Genomic DNA, 24,844 nt, shown 5'->3' with positions numbered 1-24,844 from the left:
ATTGGACAAATAAGAAAGATTTGTTTTGCAGTGCAACAAATGATGTGTCAGGAGATAATGTTTCTTTAGGAAACACTTAAAATAAGCAACTGAAGTTTAAAAGAAGCTGTGTGTTTAATACCTTGTTTAGAAGCCTGTAACATCCACTAGATTTGGTATAATTATTAATATTTATTATTACTATTACTACCACTATTGATAATTATGATGGGAGTTACAGTCCAGTTACATCTGGAGATCGGGGTTGAAGTGTGTGGCTTTAGTGGTTAGATTAGGACCCTGGAGATCTGGGTTTAAACCACTGCTTGACCTTACTAGCTGACCTAGGGCTAGTTGTGATCTCTCAGTTTAAACTACCTTGCAGGGCTTTTGTTAGAAAAGAATTAGAGAGCCTTCTGCTGGACCTCAGCTCCTGTTCAATTTTCTTTGCATGATATGCTTCTGGATATTTTCCGCCTGTAGGAAAACGACTTTTCAGACATGACAAATGTCACCTCACCTTCTTCCATAGCAGAAGCAGATGTTCAAAAAAGAGAGGGAGAGAGATGTAAGAAGGCAGAAAACAGTCTTTTAACTGCCAAGACTCTTCTGAACTCTCCTTCTGTAGTTAAGAATATCGAACAGCAATCAATACTAGTGAGAGGACTATCTCTCCCATTTGCTGTTTTTCAATCTTTCCAGCTAACTGTTATGACTGCAAGTCAAAAGCTCTTTTAATATCCTATTTATATGGGGAACGTTTTATTAACTCGGAGAGACAAGTCAGGCCTGCTGATTTTCTTTTTTGTTTTCCTCGAGGAAATAGTAAAACATGACAGGTAATTTTGTAAATTTAGACAGTCAGCAAACATCTGTTGAAGATGATAATGTCTGAGTGGTTTTGCTCTTTCCACCGAAACTTAGTTACATTCGGTTTGCGATTAATTTTTCATTGTCTTCCAGTTAAATGGGAACTGCTTACACAGCTGCCTCCAATAGAACCATCGTTGTTTCCCATCCCCTGCCAGATCGTAAAAGTTGGGTGCAGGCGGGGACATCAAAGGCATCTCCGCATGGAAGAGAATGCAGACAATAAATTCACCTACGGGTGTGCAGTTTTGTTTTAAGTTATTTAGTCTGATAAATTGCCTACTGCATGGTGAGGTATGCAGCCATATGTGTTCCAGAGTGGAAGTCATTGCAAAGATTTTTTATTTTTTCCTGAGTTGAGGCATAGGTAAATAAAACCACACAATACCTGGCAGCTTTCAAAAAGTATTTTATTCAGGGCTTCTGAGAACTACATTGGAGACAAATGATTCTTTAGCTGTAATTCCTGCATTTCAGGATGTTGGACTAGATCAGGCATGGCCAAACTTGGCCCTCCAGCTGTTTTGGGACTACAACTCCCATCATCCCTAGCTAACAGGACCAGTGGTTAGGGATGATGGGAATTGTAGTCCCAAAAACATCTGGAGGGCCAAGTTTGGCCATGTCTGGACTAGATGATCCTTGGGTTCCCTTCCAACCCCATGATTCTGAGATGATTTTTTTGGGGGGGGGAGGGGGGAGGAGAATGGAGACAACCAGCAAGCATAAACCTCTGCTCTCAAGGACTGTTGTGTGGTATAAGAGAGAGAAGCTCGGGCTTTTTACTTAGTACTGGGGATAGATGGAGCTGTCAATTTCAGTTTCTCATTTTTCCAATCCTCAGTTCAGTTCTCCATATTCCTGCAGCAATTTGAAGATTTTTTTAAAAAACAAACAAAAATCCTTTTGAAAAGCCATCAGCATTTTAGTTTTATTTTTTCCTAATGAATACATTTTTGTATGCAGTTTTTACTAAAATGCACATTTTTGCAAGCAATTTCCCCTAAGATAATGCATTTTTAATATCCCCCCTAATATGTATATCCAGTTTTATGCACACATTTTGCCTATTATAAAGCATTTTTTGATAAATTTTTGGGTTGGTGGAGTAACCAATTCACAAATTTGGAGAAGTGTGAGTTTTGGAGGATGTCTGCACTTTGGTTTCCCTCTTGGTTCAAGGAATGCAAATTGGGTAGTTTCTTATTAATATGCCAACAAACTCAGTGTTCCCTCCTATCCTGACTTAGTGCTATTTATTATTTACTTATTTTAAAGCATTTATATACCACTTAATATTTCCAAAATATTTTAAGTGGTGTACAGTCTAAAAATCAATCAATATAAAAGTTTTTTAAAAAATTAAAAATTAAAACAAAAACACAACCTAAAACCAGCAAAATAGCAATATAAAAACACATAAAAGCATATGCAAGCAAATACAACAGAAATTCAGACTTACAAGTTACTTATCACTTAATATGTACAGAAACAAATGCAGATATGTTAAAAAAAAAAACTCCCAAAAAATTGCCTTCTACTAGCGATGGAGCAGAATTTTGTTCCCTCTGTGTTTTTTTAGTAAATTGACCCCATTTGCACATCTTGGGCTAATACATAGACTGGAAGGTTTTTTATCCTCCAGATTATGCAGTTCCCTGAATTTTGTAGTAACAGTTTTCACCTCCTGCCCCCCCCCCCTTCCTCAGCATGGTTAATGGTCAGAGATGGTGAGGGTTGTTGCTGAAAACATCTGCAAGGCATCAGGGTAGGGAATCCTGGACTAAGGAGACATGGCAAGGCTCCATCTGCATTATACATTTAAAGCAGTATCATACCACTTTACACTGTCAGAGAGCTACAGTTCCCAGAGTTTCCTGGGAAGAGGGGTTGATTATTAAACCACTCTGGGAATTGTAACTATGTGAAAGGGGTAGGGGGTCTCCTAAGAGCTCTCAACACCATTAACAAACTACAGTTCCCAGGATTCTTTGGGAGAAGACATGAGTGTTTAAGGTGGTATTATACTGCTTTACGTGTACAGTGCAGATGTGGCCTAAGATGCTATCTCACCTGGATCAGAGAAAATGGATTGTCTCCTAGCACTCATAAAGTTCACCAGTCTTTCCTTTCACTTTGTATTTTCAGCACGAGGTGAGGACTGTTGATGTTTACACGACTGGTGATGTTTAAGCCCTGTTCTGACCTTTTATGGGATCTAGTTTTGACATAAATGTCAAGTTAACAACTCAGATCAGAGCTCTGGAGAAGCACATCAAGGAATATATTGATAAAAATCAGCAAGGAGCTTCGTTATTTGAATGATCTGATCTTTGGAACTGTTTCCACCTCTTCCCTCCCAATTTCTCATCAACATTACCACCTACTTCTATGAACTTTTCTGGGAGGGAAAAAATAGCTAATGACATATTGATTCCCGCCCCCCTTTTACAATTTTTGGCACTTTATGTACATCTCTGGACAGAGGTGGAGATAACAGCCTCCTTTAAAAGAGAGAAAGAGAGAGAACATTCTAAAGAGGATGGTAAAAGTAATTCGTTTGCAACATTCTTAAAAAAGTTTGCATCAAAGAGAACTCAACTCAAGGACAGACATTTTGAATGCAGTTGCTGTTCAGACTCTGCCTCTTCCAGTTAGGAGGATCTGGGACCATGGGCTGGGAAGGAACCCCTGCTTCAGACTTTGGAGGTCCACTACCAGTCAGAGAAGACAATACCAGGCTCAGTGGATCAATGACTCAGTATAAGAGAGCTTCATGTCCTAGGAAAGGATGATAGCTGTGTGGTAGAACACATTTGTGGCATGCAAAAGGTCCCAAGTGCTGGCATCTACCTTTATTTAAAAATAAAATAAATAAAGATCAGCTAGGGCTGATGGGTTGTTGTCGTTTAGTCGTGTCCGACTCTTTGTGACCCCATGGACCAGAGCACGCCAGGCTCTCTTGTTTTCCACTGCCTCCCGCAGTTTAGTCATACTTATGCTGGTAGCTTTGAGAACACCGTCCAACCATCTCATCCTCTGTCGTCCCCTTCTCCTTTTGCCTTCCACCTTTCCCAACATCAGGGTCTTTTCCAGGGAGTCTTCTCTTCTCATGAGGTGGCCAAAGTATTGAAGCCTCAGCTTCAGGATCTGTCCTTCCAGTGAGCACTCAGGGCTGATTTCCTCAAGAATGGATAGGTTTGATCTTCTTGCAGTCCATGAGACTCTCAAGAGTCTCTTCCAGCACCATAATTCAAAAGCATCAATTCTTCGTCGATCAGCCTTCTTTGTGGTCCAGCTCTCACTTCCATACATCACTGCTGGGAAAACCATAGCTTTAACTATACAGACCTTTGTTGGCAAGGTGATGATGGTTGTTGGCAAGGGCTGATGGGAGTTGGAGTCAAACAATAGCAGGAGGCCCACAGGTTCTTCATCCTTGGATTATGCAGTTCTTAACATTTCCGTCTCTGGACTGGATCTTAGGAGGAAACACTGGGGGAGATTAAAAAAAAATATTATTATTACATTTCTATTCCACCTTTCCTCCAAGTGATTCAAGGGAGTATACATGATTCTCCTCCATCCCAGTTCTACCTTCACAACAACCCTGTGGGGAAGGTTAAGCTAAAAGATGATTGGCCCAAGGTCACCCAGTGGATGGGTGAGCAGTGATTTGAACTCTGCTCTCCAAGGTCCTAGCCCAGCACCATTAACCACTATGCCATGCCGACTCCCTTCTGAAATACAGTGGTACCTTGGTTTGCAACAGCTTTGGATTACAATCGTTTTGGATTACAACCACAATAAACCCGGAAGTGTGTGTCCCTTTTTTTGGATTACAACCCATTTTTTTGGATTACAACCCATTTTTTTGGATTACAACCCATTTTTTTTGGGGGGGGGGGAGCCCCATTGGTGAAAGCGCGCCTTGGGTTACAACCTGTTTTGGTTTACAACCGGACCTCTGGAACGGATTATGGTTGTAAACCAAGGTACCACTGTAGTGAAGAATATAAAATAAGCCTTTGCCATCTCAAAGTGTCATCTCAAGAGGAGACACTGGCCATTGTATTGGGCACATGCCGGCAGCGCTGGAAGGCAGCAGCCAGAAGTGAATGCAGCAAGGTGAAGAGATTGAGGCAATTTTATTTAAACACTCTCTACTCTCCAGCATGTTTTTGATGTCTCTTCTAATACCCGTTTTCAGCTGAGCTTACAGAAAGAGGCCATTCCATTTACACCTCCAATATTCTCAGTTCTGTGGCTTGTCACAAATATCTTTGCACTTCCAAGCAAAAACTGCATCAATAATTACAGAAGTTGGAGGTGGCTGTTCCCCACCCCACCCCCCACCCCCACTGCAGTACGAAAAGCACAAAGGGAGAGAGCAGGTGAGAGAAAGAGGGGTTGTTAATTCAAATACTGACTGCTGGATTTTCATTTGTCCTGGCTTTCTCACGCTCTCTTGCATCCATCTTCCGTTATGATTTGGGGCAGATTTGAAATATAATTTGTTTGTCCATGGATACTGTTTAACTCCTTCTGCTGCTCATTGCAGAAAACCCATGGGCAAAAGGAGTACATCATTTGTAGCAAATTATGAATCTATACCTACCTACCTACCTACCTACCTGTCATCTCTCTCTCTCTCTATCTATCTATCTATCTCTATCTCTTAATCTCTTATCTATTCATCCTAGGGCTGAGTCAAAATGGCTCCCCCCAGTGGTGGCTGCTCATTGGGTTTGGTGGGACAGAAGACAGGGAGACCAACAGTACATGGTGTCAGAGCCAATGATAGGCAGAGCCAACTAATTATTCTTTTGCCCCCATCTTCCTCACTGCTGAGCACAACAAGGGCAAAACTGAGATGAAAGAGAAAAATCTAATAGGCACTGCCTCCTCTTATAGACTGCTGGTTTATTAGAAGGGAGACAGATCAGAGCTGGTTTGGGGGCAGAATGTGGTTGGCAGGATAGTGCTTCATTCACCCTGACAGACTCCCAATAGAGCCCTGTTAGCAAGCTGCAAAGTGGAACACTACATTTTGGTAATTTTGGAGAGACCCAATGTACAAAATATTCACTCCACTTAGTATAACGGCAATGGCAAACCCCATGCTCCTGGACACCTTTTCTATTTTTAATTCTATGGTTAACCAATTAGATGTCGTCCTGGGGGGTATTTAGTATTGCCCTCACTCTGATTTGTCTTCCAGTGCCATCATGTAATCTAAGCTCATTGGCCATGCTAAACTGTCTTAAAGCCAAAGGAGAGTGAGGTTCATGCTTCCACCTCTTGCTTTGGCATCTGGTGAGTAAAAAATTAAGCAAATAACTGTGTCCAGCACCAGCAGGAAGCATTGTCCAATACCTCCATGACCATGAATAGATAGTCAAAGTGATTTTTAAATGTGATTGGGGGAGTGTGGTAGGAAATCCCGCTCTGAAAGCCAAGAAGGTTGACTAATAAACTTCTGATTCAACCCTAATCTTTCCTGGGTCAAAGGCAATATGCCTCTGAATACCAGTTGGTGGGGATCCCCAATAGGGAGAGGGCTATTGGACTCAGGTTCTGCTTATGAAGAATTGAGAAGTGGGGATCTATAATTTCAAAATATGGGATCTCTAGCAACTAAAACCTGTTCCCTGTTACTTGTGGTTATTCATCCCAATTATGGGATTAGAGAAGCAAAGTGCTTAGATGTGTCAAATATTCTTAAATATAGACATGCATTGTGTGGCAATTCCCCTCCCCCATGTGAAATGAAGACACAGAACACATTATTTAAGGTTAATGGGCATAAAAAAGGCCACAACTTTATTGATTACAGGATTGAAAGGTATTGGCCTTAGGCATTGGCTCCTATCGACTACCCGGCATGGGGACCGGGAAGGGTTATCCACAAGCCGTGAGAGTCCTGTTGAAGTACGCCAACTAGGATCCCACGGGTGTCACCACTCAGGGGCGTGCTGGAGGCCCTTACCTCCCTAGGTTTCGGACAAGGCAATGCCCCCCGGAGTCCTCTACCGGACTACCCTTTTCATTGGGGGAAGGTGATGGCGCTTCCTCCCCCCCTTCATCTGCATAACAATTACCCCTGCCAATGCCTAACCACCAATACTGAGGAAGTTGTGACGTTTGCTACGAGGTAGGCAAAAAAACCAAAAGGCTGGAAGTGCGCCAAGTTGGGAAAATTCCTACCAGGCCCCTTGCGGCGACCAACCGTAGCAAGGTCAGAGCTAGCTAAGCCTAAAGGGTGGGTGGGATGGGAAAACCGGTCAGCTGGAACGGGGGAAAGAGGGCGGTCCCCGGGTGCACCTGGCCTTAAATGGGCTAGGCCACACCTCCCTAGCCCGCCGATTGGCGGGCAGGGTTGCAGGTGCGCCCAGGGATTCCCTGTTCTCGCGGGGGCAAAAGGCCAGCCCCCGCGTGTGTGGGAGGGGCAGCCCACAACCCCCTCTCCTCGCGAGTTCGGAAATGGCTTTAACATTAGATAGATTCAATGCTTTGCCCTCTGCAATATTTCAGGATATTTCACCTTATACACTTTTAACGTTTCTGTGGGATTGGAGAAGTTGCATCTGTCACACGTCTTACTAAACTGTATGTTTTTGAGCACAGATCAAATGAAATTCAATGAGATCTAGAGGATTCCTTAAATGAGCTAATTGGGTGTTTTATCTTGGTAAATAACAGCTATCAGATCGTGGTTTTCAAAGAAAAGAAAAGAAAAATGCAATGAGCAAAAGATTGGTGAAGTGCTGATTTAGACTTCTTTCCTATACTATGGGGTGGTAAACCTCAAACCTAGGGGCTGAATGCAGACCCCACTGCCCCCGGCCTCTCTATCCAGCTGTCAGAACTTTCCCCAGGCACAACCCATCCCAGCCCTTTCACTACGCTCTCCTTTTGCATGGCTGGAATGTAGCCAACTGTAGAAAGGTAGGAAGATTCATGTGTATTGCTTGGCCCCCTTCTGCATCTGGACCTTCTCACATTTTCCTCCATCTCCATCCACCACTGCTCTGCTACCTGAAGAAGGTTTGTTTATTCCTTATATTTATATGCCACCTTAATTCCAAGGAGCACAAGGTGGTATGCTTGGATGGTTCTCTTCCTCCCTGTTTTATCCTCAAAGCAACCCTGTGAACTAAGTTAGGCTGAGAGACAGCGACTGGTCAAGGTCATCCAGTGAGCTTCATAGCCAGGTGGGGATTTGAAACCTGGTCTCCCAGGTGCAACACTCCAGCTGCTACACCTGACTGGTTGCTCACAAAGGAATGCTTCCTTCAGCCTAGAATACATGTGTTATCATTCCCCATGATATCTGAGTCAATATGCATAGGTTGGAGGGGGAACTCAGAACATGGGTAGAGGAGGTGAAATGTTCTTGCACTGGGTCCTTGTGCTAACGGGACAACTCATTTGGGTGAATCTAAAATCCCCAGGTGCACCCCATCTTTCCGGGCAGGCCCTCAGTATTATTGATGATGCACAGATTTCAGTTGTCTTGCTACCTGAAATTGCTTTACTTTTTGGATGTCCAAAGCAGAGGCAACAGTGACTCATTCAGAACTATACTCTGAATGTAGTTTTCACCTGAAAACTATACTCTTCTAAGTGAATTGTACCCTGTTTCCAGGAATGCTAAGATTGAAGTACATCTGCTTTTCTCCCAACCTCTCAGAGTTTAGAATAGTATTTCCAAGGGTAAATAAGAACACAACGGAAATTGCTTTTCTGAGAAAAAGCTGGGTTGGCAATGAAGGTGAAGATTTGGCAGGCGGGGGAGGGGAGTTCTTTCTTCTTTACAATTTCCCAGCTTTCAATTCATTTTTATTCATGTTATTATCTCTACTTAGAAAATGAAATTGTAAGAACTATTCTCCCCCCACAGTCTACATGCATGAAAAGGGTTCATCTCTTAGCTTGAGTTCTGCTACTACTTCCTTATGAATTGGTTGTTGACTACTCTATTCAGTATAAGGCAGCCTCCAATCTATTATGGTCTAGCTAGCCATACTGTGGTTTTAAAGCTAGCTGGAAGCGGTGTGTAACTTGAAAACTTGGACATTCATAGATGTTCTCTAAACTGTCTGTTGCTTTGATATATATGTGGTGTGTTTCTGACAGTTCAACAAATTGGGCCAGATGTGTTGCCCACTAATGGCAGTAGAGGAGGAATAGTCAGCAAGAGATTTAGGCCAGGGGTGGTGAAGCTGTGGTCCTCCAGATGTTGTGGACTCCAATTCCCATCATCCTTGACTGTGGGGTGGTGGGAGTTAGAACCTACTAACATCTGGAGGGCCACAGGTTCAGCATCCTTTCATTAGTCCATGAGGTAAATTCTATACTACATGTTACAGAAAGGGACCACCGTTTGGGTCAGCGGGCTACCATGTCTTCTGATGTATCATCCTGCCCCAAAGTGCACAGTGCAGGGGTGAGGAGCTGCTGTTGAACTATAGCTCTGATCATCAATGACTGGAGGGATCATCCACACTGGCTGGAGAATTGAAATCCTGGAGGGTCACTTGTTCCTCGCCATTGCATTGGTCTGAAAACCAGGACCACCAGCACATCAGGCGTAGGTGTTATTTAATTGAGAGCCATGTTCACCTGACCTGACCTGCTCTGCTCTGAGGCATCACTTGAAATAAGTTTTTGCCCCTTGTCAGACTTTATCAGCAAAGCATCCACATCATCTGAGTCAGCTCCTACATTTCTCACAGACCATTTCACATTAGGATTGTATCTCTTTCATTTGTCTTCCTGAAACACTGAGGATGTTTTGCTCTTCTGTGTTTGACAGTCAGACAGAATTGTCTGTGCCAGGGATTCACAAAACCAATGTCCATTTATCTATTGAGGGTGGGGGAGAAAGCTTCCTTCAATTCATTTGTGCTGTGGACAAAAGCCATCAATTGAAACTCCGTGAAACCTTTAAAGATCGGTGAACATTTTGGCATCTTTTCTTTTTTCCTGAACTGTAGGAGTAGTTCATACATATGTACAGGGTGAGTCTTTTAAAAGAGGCCCCATGGAACATGTGTACTCTGTATCCATGGGGCCTCTTTTAAAGGACTCACCCTGTATTTATCACTTGATGACTGCAGTGGCGACTGGTGTCCTTTGGGACTGTTGGGGATCGAAAGCAGAGACCCCCCAAACAGTATGTGGTGTCTAAGCCAATGGCAGGCACAGTCCATTAATGCTGGATTTGCCTCCATCCTCCTCTCTGCTGAGTTGTGCAAGGGCAACAGTGAAACTAAAGAGGAGGAAGCTGACAGCCAGGATCACCTCTGGACTGCTTGGAAGTAAGAAGGCAGGTGAGGAGAGCACAGACTAGCATTGGTGGGGCGGTTCCCCCATTTGTCCCAGTGAACCAGCCTCCACTGAGTGACTATAAAGCAATGCACAGATGCATCCAAAGTTTGGAATGGGGGAGCTTGTAACAGCAACTGTAGGGCTCTCTCTGTAGCTCACCAAACCATTTATGAGCCAAGTCCATGACTCCAGTGGAATTCAGGCCCAGCTCTTAAGTGAATTTGGGCCCAACAATGAAGAGAGTAGATCAATGGTGGAGAGGGCTGACTGTAGACAGCAGGTCTCAAGTTTTAGATGCATTCCTCTGGATATTAATTTAGCTGTTTGATTGCTTAAACATTGAGGCCATATGACTGCAATCCTATGCATATTTAAAGGTAAAGGTACCCCTGACCATTAGGTCCAGTCATGGACAACTCTAGGGTTGCGGCGCTCATCTCGCTCTATAGGCCAAGGGAGCTGGCGTTTGTCCGCAGACAGCTTCTGGGTCATGTGACCAGCATGACTAAGCCACTTCAGGTGAACCAGAGCAGCGCACGGAAACGCCATTTACCTTCCCGCCAGAGCGGTACCTATTTATCTACTTGCACTTGATGTGCTTTTGAACTGCTAGGTGAGCAGGAGCTAAGACCGAACAATGGGAGCTCACCCTGTCACAGGGATTCGAACCGCCGCCCTTCTGATCAGCAAGCCCTAGGCTCTGTGGTTTAGACCACAGAGCCACCTGTGTCCCTATTTATGCATATTTACCAGGGTTTAAATCTCGTGGGGCCATCAGGGCAGGTGTTTGGAAGAGAGGTCCAGTGAAAAGTCAGCAGAATGAGCATGGGGATGATGGAAGCAAAGACAGTATAACTGCCTTGGCACATTTTGAAGTGATTGTCATCTCAATGGTCTAAGCTCCCACTTTGAGTCCTGAGCCTTGAGCTACTGAACTGCACCGCTGAATAATCCCCACTAAACTCAGTAGGGTAGATGTGGGGGATCTCAGACCCAGGGGCCACATGTGGCCCTCCAAGCCTCTCCATCTGTTCACTCCCTCCCTGGTCACCCCCCCTTGCAGGTCACATCCTTCACCAGTCCTTGTTCTCATCCTCTTTAAGTGATCATGCACCTTGCTTGTCTGGATGGAGGTTAGAGAGGAGTGAGAGTTGAAACTAGCCTACTGTACAAACGTAACATTTACATTTGGTGTTCCATGTACTTTGGCCTCTGGCACTATCCATCGCTGCCCTGTGGCCCTTGAAAGGTTGTCCAGTAGGGAATGTGGCCCCCAGGCTGAAAAAGATTCCCTTTTGATAGGGCTTGCTTCTGAAGAGACGTGTGCATGAATGCTCTGTAGATATCAATTTCTTTCAACAGATGGATAGATGTAGATATATGTGTTTTGCCCTTGTCTTCTCAAATTATTCCAACATGAGGAGGGGCAAAGATCTAGCCAAGGAACTGCAGGAGGGAGAGGGGAAATCCCACAGCAAATAGATGCAAGCTTGCAGTGCCAAATGAGGTTACATCTTACAAGTGCCAAGGAGGAGGCTAACAACTAGAGACAAAGTCTTAAAATTGAGGGGAAGCAACAGGCCAGCTGCCACTGCCTCTGCCTGTCTCTGTGGGAACATAAGCTGAATGTTGCTATCTCCAAAAAATTATAATTCCCCAGCCCCCAGCCCTTCACTTAGCTTGCCTTGACTGTTAACTCTGGTTCTTACAAATTGCTTGCATCCTCTAGTTGTCACAAGCTGAGTTTAGGCTAAAATGAAATTGCAGCACTTCAGCTGATTTCTCTGAAGGCAGAGTTCATTCTGGAATCTGATTTTTCTTCATCCAGGAAGCTTCTGTTGATGTCTGAAATTTGCAACCATGATTCTGTAGAGGAAGCATAGTACAATAGATAGAATGCCAGAATAGCTATGAGGCAGATCTGGCAGTTATCAGGCCCAGTTTGGACATATAATGAGTTTTGGACTTCATTAGGGCAACACTAGCTGTCCTTGGGAGCTCTCCTGGGTGCTGAAGAACCTGTAAACCAGGCTTTGACTACAGGAATGGGGAACCTCCATCCCATGTGCCTGATTAGGTCCACCAGGCTTCCCCATTTGACCCTCTCAGGCCATCAAATATGATGTAAGGTGTGAGGAAGGTAAACATCGAACACATCCTAAAGGGTATTTGCAGGTATCACCAGCTAGCTGATGGGTGGTGTCTTCAAAGTCCTTTTCAATGTGGTGTACAAAATAGCACTTTGAGATGGGGCTTCTGAAGATCTCTGCAGGCAAAAATGTCATCTGACATCATTGTGACATCCGGTGAATGACAGGTGGGTGACTGCATCTAGCTGTCAGATGGGGGGGAATAACAATCTGCCCTGCTGGGCTAAAAGGGGTTTCCCATCCCTGTGTTACTATCTGAAAACTGCTTCTTGATTATGGTGGTCACCAGGTCTCAGTTCTCCACAAGCCTTGCATCTCAGCCCTGCCAGAGCAAGGCATAAATAAATTATGTCCCACCAGAAAGACATACTCAGACGGCTGTGATTTGGTTAATTTACTCTTTTTAAATAACTACTGTAATAAAACTGGCAATTAAAAACAAGAGACGGAGAGAGGGAGAACACTGAAATTACAATGCGGCTATAACTGTAACTGCCTTGTTACCATGTTACATCAAAAAAGAACACACACACGGTGTCCTAAGGCAGTGTCTTAAAGACAGATTTATAATCACATAAGCCAGGGTTGGCAATATTTTGTCCCTGAAGGCCCTATATATCAGTGGGCAGGCATTTGGAGGCCACATGACACTAGGCCTAGCTGGTGGTGTCTGCAGCATATCACTTCACAGGTATTCCTCTCTATCAGGGGTGAAGCATGAAGAGGATATGGTACAGGCTTTGGGAGAGCACAGTCTCAGGAGGATGCAGCAAAATTTGGTCAGGGGAGAATTTGGTAATCTGCAGATCTGTGTACAACTGCCTTCTCCATATTATCTGTGCTATTAATGGGCAGAAATTGGGGTGATCTTTTCACTTAATATTTCCAGGAGGAGGTAACATTCATCAGAGGTTTTTCTGGGGTGGAGCTCACCATTCACAGTGGCAATGTGACAGCTCCTTCCTTCATTTTTATAAATCAGCCCTTCATCATAACTAGAGTGGGTTACAATGAAATACCAATATAATACAAAATAGAGCAGCGCCAGTGGTGTTAACCAGTTTCCATAAGAGCAGTTTCCGGCATCGATAGTCTGGCTCCCATTCTGCATTTCCCACAATGTACTGGGACTTGCATCATTCCGGGACACTGTGAGTAGGAAATTGTAGACACCAGAAAAAGAAAGAAATGAATGGTGGAGTAGTCTTCTTGGAGTGGAAGATGTCTTCTGTGAAATTTCAACCCAGCTATGAAGTTCAAAACCTTAATTAAACATACCTGGTAATTAACATACCTCTCCTTCTCCCACCCTCCAACCACATGATTGTGCAAGTCCTCCAAATCAGTTCAGGGTCCAGATCCAAGTCAGCTTAGCTCCTGATCATCCTGGGCTGTCTAGGAGCCCAAATCTGATCACGATAGAGCATGCACAACCCTGATTTAAAGCATATGTTTAAATGCAGTCTTTTGTGGGGGTTTCTTCTTCTTCTTAATTGCAGCTTAATGCCAGAATGTGCTGGAACAGACCTAAGAATTGAGCATATGTGAAAGAGGTACAAAACATAAGGAGATTTGCCACTGCTGGATGATCCAAAGTGAATCCAGGCTCTGGTTTGATAATTGCTTTTAAGAAACTGAAACTTTGGAGGAAAAAATAGATACCTTCCCTGAGAATTCCTGAAGAGGTGTCTAACTTAACTATAGCCTCTCTCTGAAGCTTTAAAGCCCTTAAACTGTTGCTATCACCTGTGGAGGAAAATGCTGTTTTGCTTTCAGTGTCTGCGGAGAGAGACTTCCACATCGGATGAATACTAAGCAGAAATCTGACTTTTCAAAAGAACAAAGATATGGGAAGGAGGGAGAGAACCTGAATTTGAAAGGGGATTTATTTCTAGAGCAATCCGCTTAGGTGTTTTATTGCGTGGACGCTAAAGAGTTTAGAAGAAACAGTTAACTCAAATTAAAAACAAAATGAAAGGAGACGAAGAAAGGGAGGCAAAGCAAACCATTAGCTAAGGCAATGATAGCTGAAGGCAAGTGAATTGCAAGCGGCCCTTTTCATCTGCTGGGAGTATTGCAAGAGCTATGGAACCACAGGAAGGAGAAGCAAAATAATGATGTTCCATAGTTTTGAGGTGGGGATGCTTCACTTTGTACCTGAGGTAGTGTGTGTGTTGCTCTAGGACCCAAAGATAAGCAGGATGGTGTACTGGTGTCTGGAGATCAAGGGTCCATTAAAGGTACAGAAAAGCAAAATGGAAAACAAAAAAATATGTTGGCAAGTCTAGTCCTGACTATATTCCTACTTTGGCCACAGTGGGGAGCTTGGTGCAGCATCTCAGAACTGAGGTGAAATGGGCTGGTCTGCTTTGGGGGAAGACACTTTTTACTGATTCCAATTAAATTCTACTCAGAGTAGACCTATTTGAATTATTTGTTTGCTATTATACATAACATGCAACCATTTTACTTCTTTATCATATGACCTTTGGGTTTGTTAACATTTTATAATGATTTGTACTCCTACGTATAGTTAACGTGATTTGATTAACTTTCTCTGAGTTTTAATTTTATATCTAATACATTTATTAATTTAATGCAAATTAATAGGGAGGGAGAGTTGGTGCTTGCAAAAAGAAGGAAGTTAATGGGGGTATGCTACCCACCAGCAAAGAACTTGCCATGTCATTTTGCTACTCATTTTGTACTCATAGACATGGCCCCTGTTTTCAACCCCAGCCCCTGTGAATTCCAATCAAAGGTTCAAATAATTAAACCAGAGGGTTTGGAATCACAGGCTCTGGCATCGAATGAGGCTGTCTAAGTTTCTCTATCTGACCCTCAGGACTCTCTTCAGGCCCCAGGCCCTCCCCAGACATACTTTCTCTCTGGTTCTGTTTTGAGAGCTTTTGACTGGCTAGAATGTGTCCTTCAACTCTGATCATGTCTCTTGTTTGTCTGGATGGAGAATAAAGAGCAGTACAGTGGTACCTCTGGTTACGCACTTAATTTGTTCTGGAGGTCCGTTCTTAACCTGAAACTGTTCTTAACCTGAAGCACCACTTTAGCTAATAGGGCCTCCCACTGCTGCCATGCGATTTCTGTTCTCATCCTGAAGCAAAGTTCTTAACCCGAGGTACTATTTCTGGGTTAGCGGAGTCTGTAACCTGAAGCGTATGTAACCTGAAGCGTATGTAACCCGAGGTACCACTGTATGTGAGTTTGTGCCGAAGCTACTCTACTGTCCAAAGGTCAGATTTGCACATGTTGCTCCACCCAGTTTCATCTCTGGTCCTGCAAGGGTGCATGGAAGGAAATGTGACCCTTAGGCTGAAAAATGTTCCTCATTCCTGATGTGAACTTTCACCTTGGCCATACAATGTTTGCCAATCTATTTAATTGAATGCCTTTTTTGCTTTTCTTCTCTCAACCCCACCCCCCACCCCTGCCATTATTCCAGAAATAATAACAATATATTCAGCGAGGTGGTGCGGCTGAACTTTGAAATAGCCAGCTTCAGCAGTCTTTCCGGAACACAGCCTATCACCTGGCAGGTGGAATATCCTCGAAAAGGGACAACAGACCCAGCCCTCTCTGAAATCTTCATTTGCCAGAAGGATCTCGTCGGGATTGTTCCATTGGCGATGGTAAGAGAGTTCACGTAGACAGACGTAGCCCTTTTCAAAATTTACTTTTATTGCCATTTATTTATTCTGAGGCTTCTTTCACGGTGAGTACTGCAATTTAATAATTTATTTTATTCTGCCTATCTCGCAAGCAGCTCAGGGTACATGGCTCCCCACTACCACCATGTTATCCTGACATTAAATAAGGTTTTAAAAAGAAACATTTGAGAAAAAGAGGATTAAGATATTGTGGCTTTTTTCTGATTTCTCCCCCAGTCAGAATCCAGTCTGCATTTTATGGTATCCCTAGGGATAGGGACGCGGGTGGCGCTGTGGGTTAAACAACAGTGCCTAGGGCTTGCCGATCAGTAGGTCAGCGGTTCGAATCCCCGCAATGGGGTGAGCTCCCGTTGCTCAGTCCCTGCTCCTGCCAACCTAGCAGTTCGAAAGCATGTCAAAGTGCAAGTAGATAAATAGGTACCGCTCTGGTGGGAAGATAAACAGCGTTTCCGTGCGCTGCTCTGATTCGCCAGAAGTAGCTTAGTCATGCTGGCCACATGACCCGGAAGCTGTGCGCTGACTCCCTCGACCAATAAAGCGAGATGAGCACCGCAACCCCAGAGTCGGCCACAACTGGACCTAATGGTCAGGGCTCCCTTTACCCTTTACCTTATGACAGGGATGGATAACTTGTTCTGAAGAAAAGTGCTGAAGAAAAGACAAAGTTTCCCACCTCTTCCCTTCCCTTCCCTTCCCTTCCCTCCCCTCCCCTCCTCTAACTCTACCTGTTGCACTGCTGTTCAGATAAAGCCCCATGCCCGGCCATGCTCTCTCCTGTTTGCTCCTTCAATGAGTGAGCAAGAGGACTGATGGGTTGTCTAAGCTGCTTGCTCTCTCCTGAAGAGGCCAACAGGGACACAGGGTAGGTGCCAAGACCTCTTGCAAGACTCCCGTCTCCCACTCAGTGTCCAGGAGGCAGCAGCTCTGAGGCACCTTTGGCTTTGCGTCTGGGGCTGGAGGGGGTAGAATTCCTGCCCGGCAGAATCCAAACTTTTCCCCCAGCCTGTGCCAGTCCTTCCCTGGGGCTTCCCTCCTGGCATGTGTCCTTGGTTGAGACATGCACCCAGCAGCAGGAGCATGGAGAGGAGAGCCGCCGGCATGCCCAGAACCCGCCACTGCCCACCTCACATGAGCCCCTCACGCTGCACAGTCAATGAGAGGTGCACTCCAACACCATCCTACTATGCCTGCTGCACCTGGGGCTCCAGCACTCCTGCGACACCACCCAGCCCGCCAGAGAGCACAAGCTGCCGCTCCTACTGGGAGCTTGCAGAGCTGAAAGGGTGAACTAGAGAACCAGCAGGTGGCAGGTGACCCATCTGAAGAGCGGTTACCGCAGGGGTGCAGCAGAGTCCACCTGTTGCCTCCAGGGGGCACCCCATACAACGTCCACAAGATTAGGGGGTGCAATGCTTGCCTTGCCCTGGGTGCTGGCAGCCCATGCTAGGCCACTGCATCTGCCCATGTGTCAGTGCACTGGGAAGACATTACAAATACTACATAGCCATTCAGCTCTGACTACACAGTGACATTACTGGGGGTGAGCAAAGTCAGGTGAGAGCAAGTGATGACATTGTGTCCAAACAGGCAAAACAGAAAATTCTAGGCAGAGAGTGGTTGAAAAAGAAGTCGGGGTGATTTTGATGGGAGGAAAAGTTTGTGGAATAACTGTGAATAGTTTTGACTCAGCCCCAGTTAGATTACAGAAAGAAAAGCAGTTCAGACTACTTGATGTTAATGGGCAGCTCAGGAACCTTCTCTTGGTGAAAGTCAATTGCGATTTATAGAACTTGGTCCAAAAAAAGAGAGGAGGGGATAAAAATCAGACAGCAGCCTGGTACGAGGACACCTACTAAAAATGTGCTTTGAAACACCTTCTTAGTGCTGAGTGCATCTGTTTCTCTGCCATGCCTGGTGATAAGGCATGGCGGGAGCTCTAATGTGTCGTACTGATAAAATCCAGGTGTATAATGTGTCAGTGGTTTAAAAAATAAAAATGCCTTTGCGAGCAGGATATGACTAGATAAAGGAAAGCTCCCTGCTTTCTCTTTAGCTTTGCAGTTCCAGCCGGGCTCTTTTAAAAAATTTCTTCTTCATTTGAACGTTAATCTCCTGCCGAGCTGATTACCTGGCAATATCCTTGTTCGGAATCACAGAGAGAGTGAGACAGAGGAAGAAAGATAGAGTCAAAGGGAAAGTTTGATGCAGCCATCTGCTAAGAAGTCAGAATTGCTCTGTGCATTCAGGCAAGCTAAGTGCTGCCAACTCTATATTAAAAAATTTAGGTCCCCTGTGCTATGTACCAAGTTTTCCCCTCGAAGTTAGATTTTGGAAATTTAGAACAGAGTGGGGCCTGTGGAAGACCTGCTGATGCAGTAGAATGAAATAGTGGAACTCTGAGTAGAGGTGGGCGGTCAATTTGCTTTCTCTCAGTTTCTCATTTTTCCACTCAGTTTCCTACATTTCCATAGCAATTTCTGATTTATTTATTTTACGTATTCATGTAAATTCATGAGTATCTAAGTGTGAAAGCATTTTTAACAATGTATGCATTATTATGTACACGTTTCCCTAATATATGCATTATTCTACAAATCATTGGGTTAAAGAACTGCATGGCAAAATAAGGAGAAGTGTGAGTTTTGAAGATTAGTATATTGCTTTGAGAAGAGAAGAGTGAATTGGGTCTATTTTCATTAAGGTGAATGGGCGACACCACTACAGACTGCATCTTGGCACGGGTGGGGACACTCTTTCTGAATGCCTGAATGTGGCCCTCCATGCCTCTCTCTCTGGCCCTTGGAACTCTCCCTAGGCCACGCCCCTCTCTGGCCTTGCATTGCAACCTGAGCACTTTTGCCAGGGTGGAATGTATCATTGAATGCCTCCTGCTTGCCTGGATGGAGGATGGAGAATGTTGTGTTAGTGTGTGTAAAAACTAGCCTACTGCCCACTTTTGCCTCTGGCCTCACTCATCAATGGCATGCGCCCCTCAAAACATTGCCCAAAAGGTCCAGTATACCTGAAGGAGCATCTCCACCCCCATCATTCTGCCCGGACACTGAGGTCTAGTGCCGAGGGCCTTCTGGCAGTTCCCTCATTGCGAGAAGCAAAGTTACAGGGAACCAGGCAGAGGGCCTTCTCAGTAGTGGCACCTGCCCTGTGGAACTCCCTCCCACCAGATGTCAAAGAGAACAACAACTACCAGACTTTTAGAAGACATCTGAAGCTTTTACTGCTTAACAGACTACTGTATTTTAATACTTTGTTGGAAGCTGCCCAGAGTGGCAGCCAGATGGGAGGGGTATAAATAATAAATTTTTATTATTATTATTATTATTATTATTATTATTATTATTATTATTATTATTTGGCCCTCAGGCTGGAAACTGATCACACCTCACTGATGAAAGCTGCTTTGCAGCAGTGTGGAGCAGTACCAGCTCTCAGCAGTCCTGAAAATCTCTCACCTTTTCAGCCTCCAGCTTCCCAGTCCTGTTTCTGTTGCAGACTGGCTCAGACATCTCAGCTGTCACAGTTGTTCCTTGCATCCTGGGGAGAAAGGCTCCCTCGCCTTATCCTCCTTCCTTCTGATCTGGCAGGCAAAGGCAGCAACTGTGGGCACATATGGTGGCTGCGGCACTTGGCAGCCGCCGGATCGAAAAGCATCGCTCCGTGATGTCGCTCACAAGCAAGCAGCATCTGTGGCGAGAACAGCCTGGCTCATCTCGATTCTGGCCGATTCTGAAGTTTCTCCAGCATCTACTGCTCGTGCTGCTACAGCAGCTGTAAAGTTGCCCGTGGGGGCTCTGTTGACTGGGCTGGCTTATGGCATCACTGTCTTTTCCGCTACATACGGAGGCTTAAGTATCATTTTTACCTCTTGGTTGTCAAGCTGTGGCTTAGAAGAAATGCCACAAAAATCCTCCTGGAGGACAGTCAAGACAAGCTCATGGCTCCATGGAAAGAACGCAGACCATTTGCTGGAGTTTCAGTGTGAAATACAAAAGACAAAACCATATATACGTAATAAGCACTTTTTTAAAAAAAAAAACACCTACTTGTCAACTCCTCCCCATCAGTGTCTGAGCTTCAGCGATGTCACAGAATGTGCATGATTATTCCAACTTCTAGGAAAAGAGCAAGCAGTTGTGAAAATAAGGCAATTGTCTATGGGTTGCGAAAGATTTTGTGGTTGGAGAGGAAAGGAGGGAGTATAGCAGAGTGGTAGAGTCCATGTTTTGCATGTAGAAGGTTCTACATTCAATCCCTGGTGACTCCAGCTGAAAGGACCCTAGGGAGGAGGATTGCCAGAGATTTTGGAGACCACAGAAGGCTAGCCCAGTCCAGGAAAAGACTGTCTCTTCCCTCTCTCCTACCCATGCCTCGTGTTGTGTTGTGACAACCTAGCAACAGAGGGATGCATCACTTTGATGGTTCTGAAGACCCTTTCTCAAAGTATTTGTGAAAGGGGTGAGCAGTTTCATAACCTGGGAGTGGAGAGTCTGTTTTTTCTTTTGGATCACTTGCTGTGCAGAATGAGACCTTCCTCATACAATTTTCTAGTAGCATTTGTGGAAAGGGCCACATTCCATGGCATTATAGAGTCTGAGGACCAAGATGCTGCTGACAGACTTGCATGTGAGATACATCCAAAGATGCTCAGACCTAATGGGAAGGCAACTATCCAAACTATACTTGCCTCCTCCACCCAGCTTCTAGTAAGTGGCTTTTTTTATTGCATTTATACCTCATCCTTCCAGACCATCCAAGGTCTCTTTCTCTCTCTCTCTCTCTCTCTCTCTCTCTCTCTCTCTCTCTCTCTCTCTCTCTCTCTCTCATACACACACACACACACACACATTTTGGCTTCATAACCACCCTGTGAGGTAGGCTCACAGTAACTCGTCCAAGATCACCCAGTGAGCTTCATGCCTGAAGCAGAGATTTCAGCCTGACATACTATCCACTGCATTAGACAAAATTTCAAGTAGTGAGACTGCCACTGAGGTTTGTACACTGGTTCCCCAAGCCCTGAAGCCATCGTTGAACTCCAGTGCCCATCATCCCTGACCGTTAACCCTGCTGGCTGGGGCTGATGGGAGCTGGAGCCCCAACAACATCTAGAGCAGTGCTCTTCAACATTTGATCCCCAAGTGATGCTGGATTACAACTCCCATCAACCATGACCATTCTCCGTGTTGGCTGGGGCTGGTGGGAGTTTAAGTCAAGCAACATCTGAAAAACCAAGATTGAAGAACCCAGCTCTAGAGTGAAGTTTGGGGGAGGCTTCACTAATACATGGCAATTACATCATCACCATGCAAGAACGGCAAATGACCCAGTCAGGAGGGTGGATCATTTTTCTGTGCTTGCAGAGGAAGTCCTGGATACTGATTGGTTGGTTGGTTGGTTGGTTGACTCCACTTATATCCCACCTTTCCTTCCAACTGAGCCCAGGGCAGCAAAAACCCAAGCAATAAAACAATAAAAACTTATTTTAGACAGTAGAGCAGTCAGTAGACTCTTAATCTCGGGGTCATGGGTTTGAGCCCTATGTTGGATGAAAGATTCCTGCATTTCAGGGCAGTGGACTAGATGACCCTCGTGGTCCCTTCCAACGCTACAATTCTATGAGTCTATCTTAAAAACAGTTCAAGTATAGATGCAGACAGGGAAAGGTCTCTGATTAAAAGGCTTGTTGAAAGAGGAAGGTCTTCAGCTGCCAACAAGACAACAGAGATGGAGCCTGTCTAATACTTAATGGGAGGGAATTCCAAAAAGTGGGTGCCACCACACAGAAGACATCATTTCCTCTTCACTTCTGATTCCCTCTTCCCATTCTTCCTTCCCACAGTAATTTCTGATGCTGAGCTGTTGAGAGTCACGGCAAGGAAATATCCATAATGACATAATGACCAAACATCCTTGGTGATGAGAATTTGTCTAGATAATGAATTGTAAACCAAAGAGCCGAGCAAGGCAAAACATGTGTTAGATAACAAAGTGAAAAGCTTTTGTGGGTTGTTTCTTTTTCCTTCTTAAAAAAATATTTATTTGTTAAATCCTTGGAGGTAACTCATTATGTTGCTGAGGCTTAAAAAATTCCCAGCGAATTTATCATCCTGCCCTCAGTCATTACCTTCCATTATGATAAAGCGTTTTTTTCTCATTAGTGCATTTATTTATTTATTTATTTATTTATTTATTTATTGTTTCTGCTGTCATCATACAAACCCCTTAAGGACCTCATTAATTACTGCTTGGCAGAATCAAGGTGCCTACTGCTTGATTGCTTCCTGGAACACTCAGCAAGAAATGTTTAAGGGTTTTGAAACAGCATCAAAAGGTAGCATTTGGACTTCTGGCTCTCCGAAACAAACACCTTGTCAGAAGAATAACTGGATAGTACTTCAAGGGACCCCAGCAACTTTCTCACCTGCACCTTCCTTTTTGGAATATTGGAATATTCTCTGAATATTCGTTGAATATTCCCAGAATCTGACATTTGATGATAATCAATTACACTGTTTGGTCACTGGTGTACAATGGTGTGGTTTTTTTAGTTTTTTAGTGTTGGACAGTATTTGCTGGTTCCTGTTCAGTAGCATTTATTATCTGGATTGTTGTTGTTGTTCATTGGTGTGTAGTGTTATTTAAATTATGACTGTTTCTTGATGCACAAAGGTATTTAGTATCAGACAGTTTTTGTTTGCAGTGATATTAGTACACGCAGGTCCTGCTCTCCAACAGCTCACTACGCAAAAATGCACTCATATGCGTGTAAAGAATTATGCCCAAACCTCAGTATAAACACAGCATATTCAGTTATCCGAAAATCAATACTTCCTTATTTCCTTGTTTCTGCTTTACTGGTTGGCAGCAGCCATGTTCATGCAGGCAGGGAGGGGGACAAATCAGGAATCAGGAGAGATCAGACAAATAAGCCCCCCCACACACACACACTTTGTCTCTGTCTTGCTGGTTGGCTGCTCCCATTTCAGAAAAAAAAAACCATTGAAAATGCAGGGGGAGAGATTGAAAAAATGCCAGATTAGAAATATTTCCATTGGAAATAATGAGTGGGAGGGGAGCTTCCCCTCCGACATCCCCCCCCCGACATCCCAGTTGCCATCCGTCTGTTTCGAGAGTGACCTCCCCATCCCAGTAAGCCTGTGAAATCCAGAGTCTAAAATTGCTAAACTTTCCCACTGACATCTTTGAAATGCACTTCAAAAATTAGATGGCAATATTTGGAATATCTTTCATGAGAGCTGCTGAAACTTGAATTGGAACCTATGGACTTGTGAGGTTCTGCCCACTTGAAAAGCATTAATGAGCAGAAAAGGGCTTTTGCCACATCAGCTGGTCATGGATTTTGCTTGACCTAGAAGGCCTTCAAAGGTTTCCTGGTCAGATTGTGACTTGGCCTGGACAACGTCCATGCTGTATTTTTTTACTTCTGTCTCCTCTTCTTTCTCTCTTGACTGGGCAGCTTCCTACAGCTCTGAAAAGGTTTTGCTTTTCATAGGAACCTTCACTTTAACTTGCTGAGAACTTTTCATTGATCTGCTCCCCTACATGTCATAGTCTCCATTTTAGATGGTAGATTTTACCATTTTGATGGCTGTCATGATGGATTTAAAAGAAAATAGGTAGGACCGGTTGAGGTTGGCATTGAAATGTGAAGTCTTTGAGAGATTCCAGTGTCAATGTCAATATCTGCCTCACCAGAGAGATTCCGATGTCAGATTCTAATTCTTAAAAAAGTTTGGTTAATTTTGCATATCAGTGAATTCCAAATAAGCACTGGTTGTCATGTTTGGTCACAGACCACAATAGATATGGTCTAGGCTAAAAAGCATGTGTTTTATGAGACTAATTTAGATTGCTCTGAGAATGTGCTGGCACTCCTCCAAATGTTGGACCATCATCTTATTATGCCTGAGCATTGGCTATGCTGGAGCTAGAGCTGATGGGAGTCCAACAACATCTGGAAGGCCCCAGGTTCTGCATCCCTGATACAGGCCGAGCCCTTGAAAATCCATGCCACCTCTTTTCAGTAGCATTGCAAAAGGCATTAACAACTGAAGCCCACTGCACATTGTGAGTGCTGTCACGCTACAATTGTCAGGGTCTGTAATGGCACGCTGGAGAGAACGGAAACTTTAGCAAATGAAATGGAAAGGAGAGGATTGGCAGCATTAATTTTAATCTGGACTCCTCAAGTCTGAGTTCTCCCCTGCTTCCCCTCCCTGCTTTATCAGCCTGATTGTCCCTTTTGCAGGATTTGTTACCTCCCCAAACAATAATAAATGCTCTTGCATTGCAATTTATTACACTCGTAAGCCTTCTGAAATCCCCTATTAGTGAAAAATGGTTACCCTGCAGTTTGTACGAGCTGATGTCTATCGAATACCAAGTATCAGTATTGGCATTTTGAGGGATGCTGTCCTCCGTCTTCCGAGGAGGCTGTAACAAAATGAGGATTCACTGCATTTTGTGGGAACTCTGGGCGAATGCAAGCCAACCTTTCTCAAACAGGATGGCTGAGCCTTCGACAAGCAGCAGAAGTGGACGAAAGAACTCTTTTCACTAAAGCATTTTTGAATGATCACCTTTTCTATTTTTAAAACATTTCACATGAAAAATAAGCACATGGAAGGGAAAGACTCTACCTACATTCTATCCTGCCTTTTCCCTGTATGTTGGATGTTGTGCAGATTCCAGAGAATTCAGACACCCAAGAAACTGCAGAGGGCAGACCAGGGAAAGGAAAGCTCAGATCCACGGGCCAAATGTGGCCCTGCAAGCTCCCCTCCATCT

The 24,844-nt window shown here is 44.3% G+C and overlaps 1 protein-coding gene across 2 annotated transcripts in view; it reads left to right on the top strand.

The window, feature by feature from the left end:
* LOC114586989 (transmembrane protein 132C) overlaps positions 1-24,844 on the top strand; it is a 262,927-nt gene that overhangs the window by 175,864 nt on the left and 62,219 nt on the right. For both annotated transcript variants that reach the window (XM_028710869.2, XM_028710870.2), the window contains exon 4: positions 15,793-15,979. In XM_028710869.2, coding sequence (XP_028566702.2) covers positions 15,793-15,979 — 187 coding nt within the window. The remainder of the gene's footprint in view (positions 1-15,792; positions 15,980-24,844) is intronic.

This window comes from Podarcis muralis, chromosome 16 (assembly GCF_964188315.1).
Source record: "Podarcis muralis chromosome 16, rPodMur119.hap1.1, whole genome shotgun sequence".
Classification (NCBI taxonomy): Eukaryota; Metazoa; Chordata; class Lepidosauria; order Squamata; family Lacertidae; genus Podarcis; species Podarcis muralis.
Note: the sequence above shows the minus strand (reverse complement) of the source record. Positions and strands in the feature narration are given on the sequence as shown.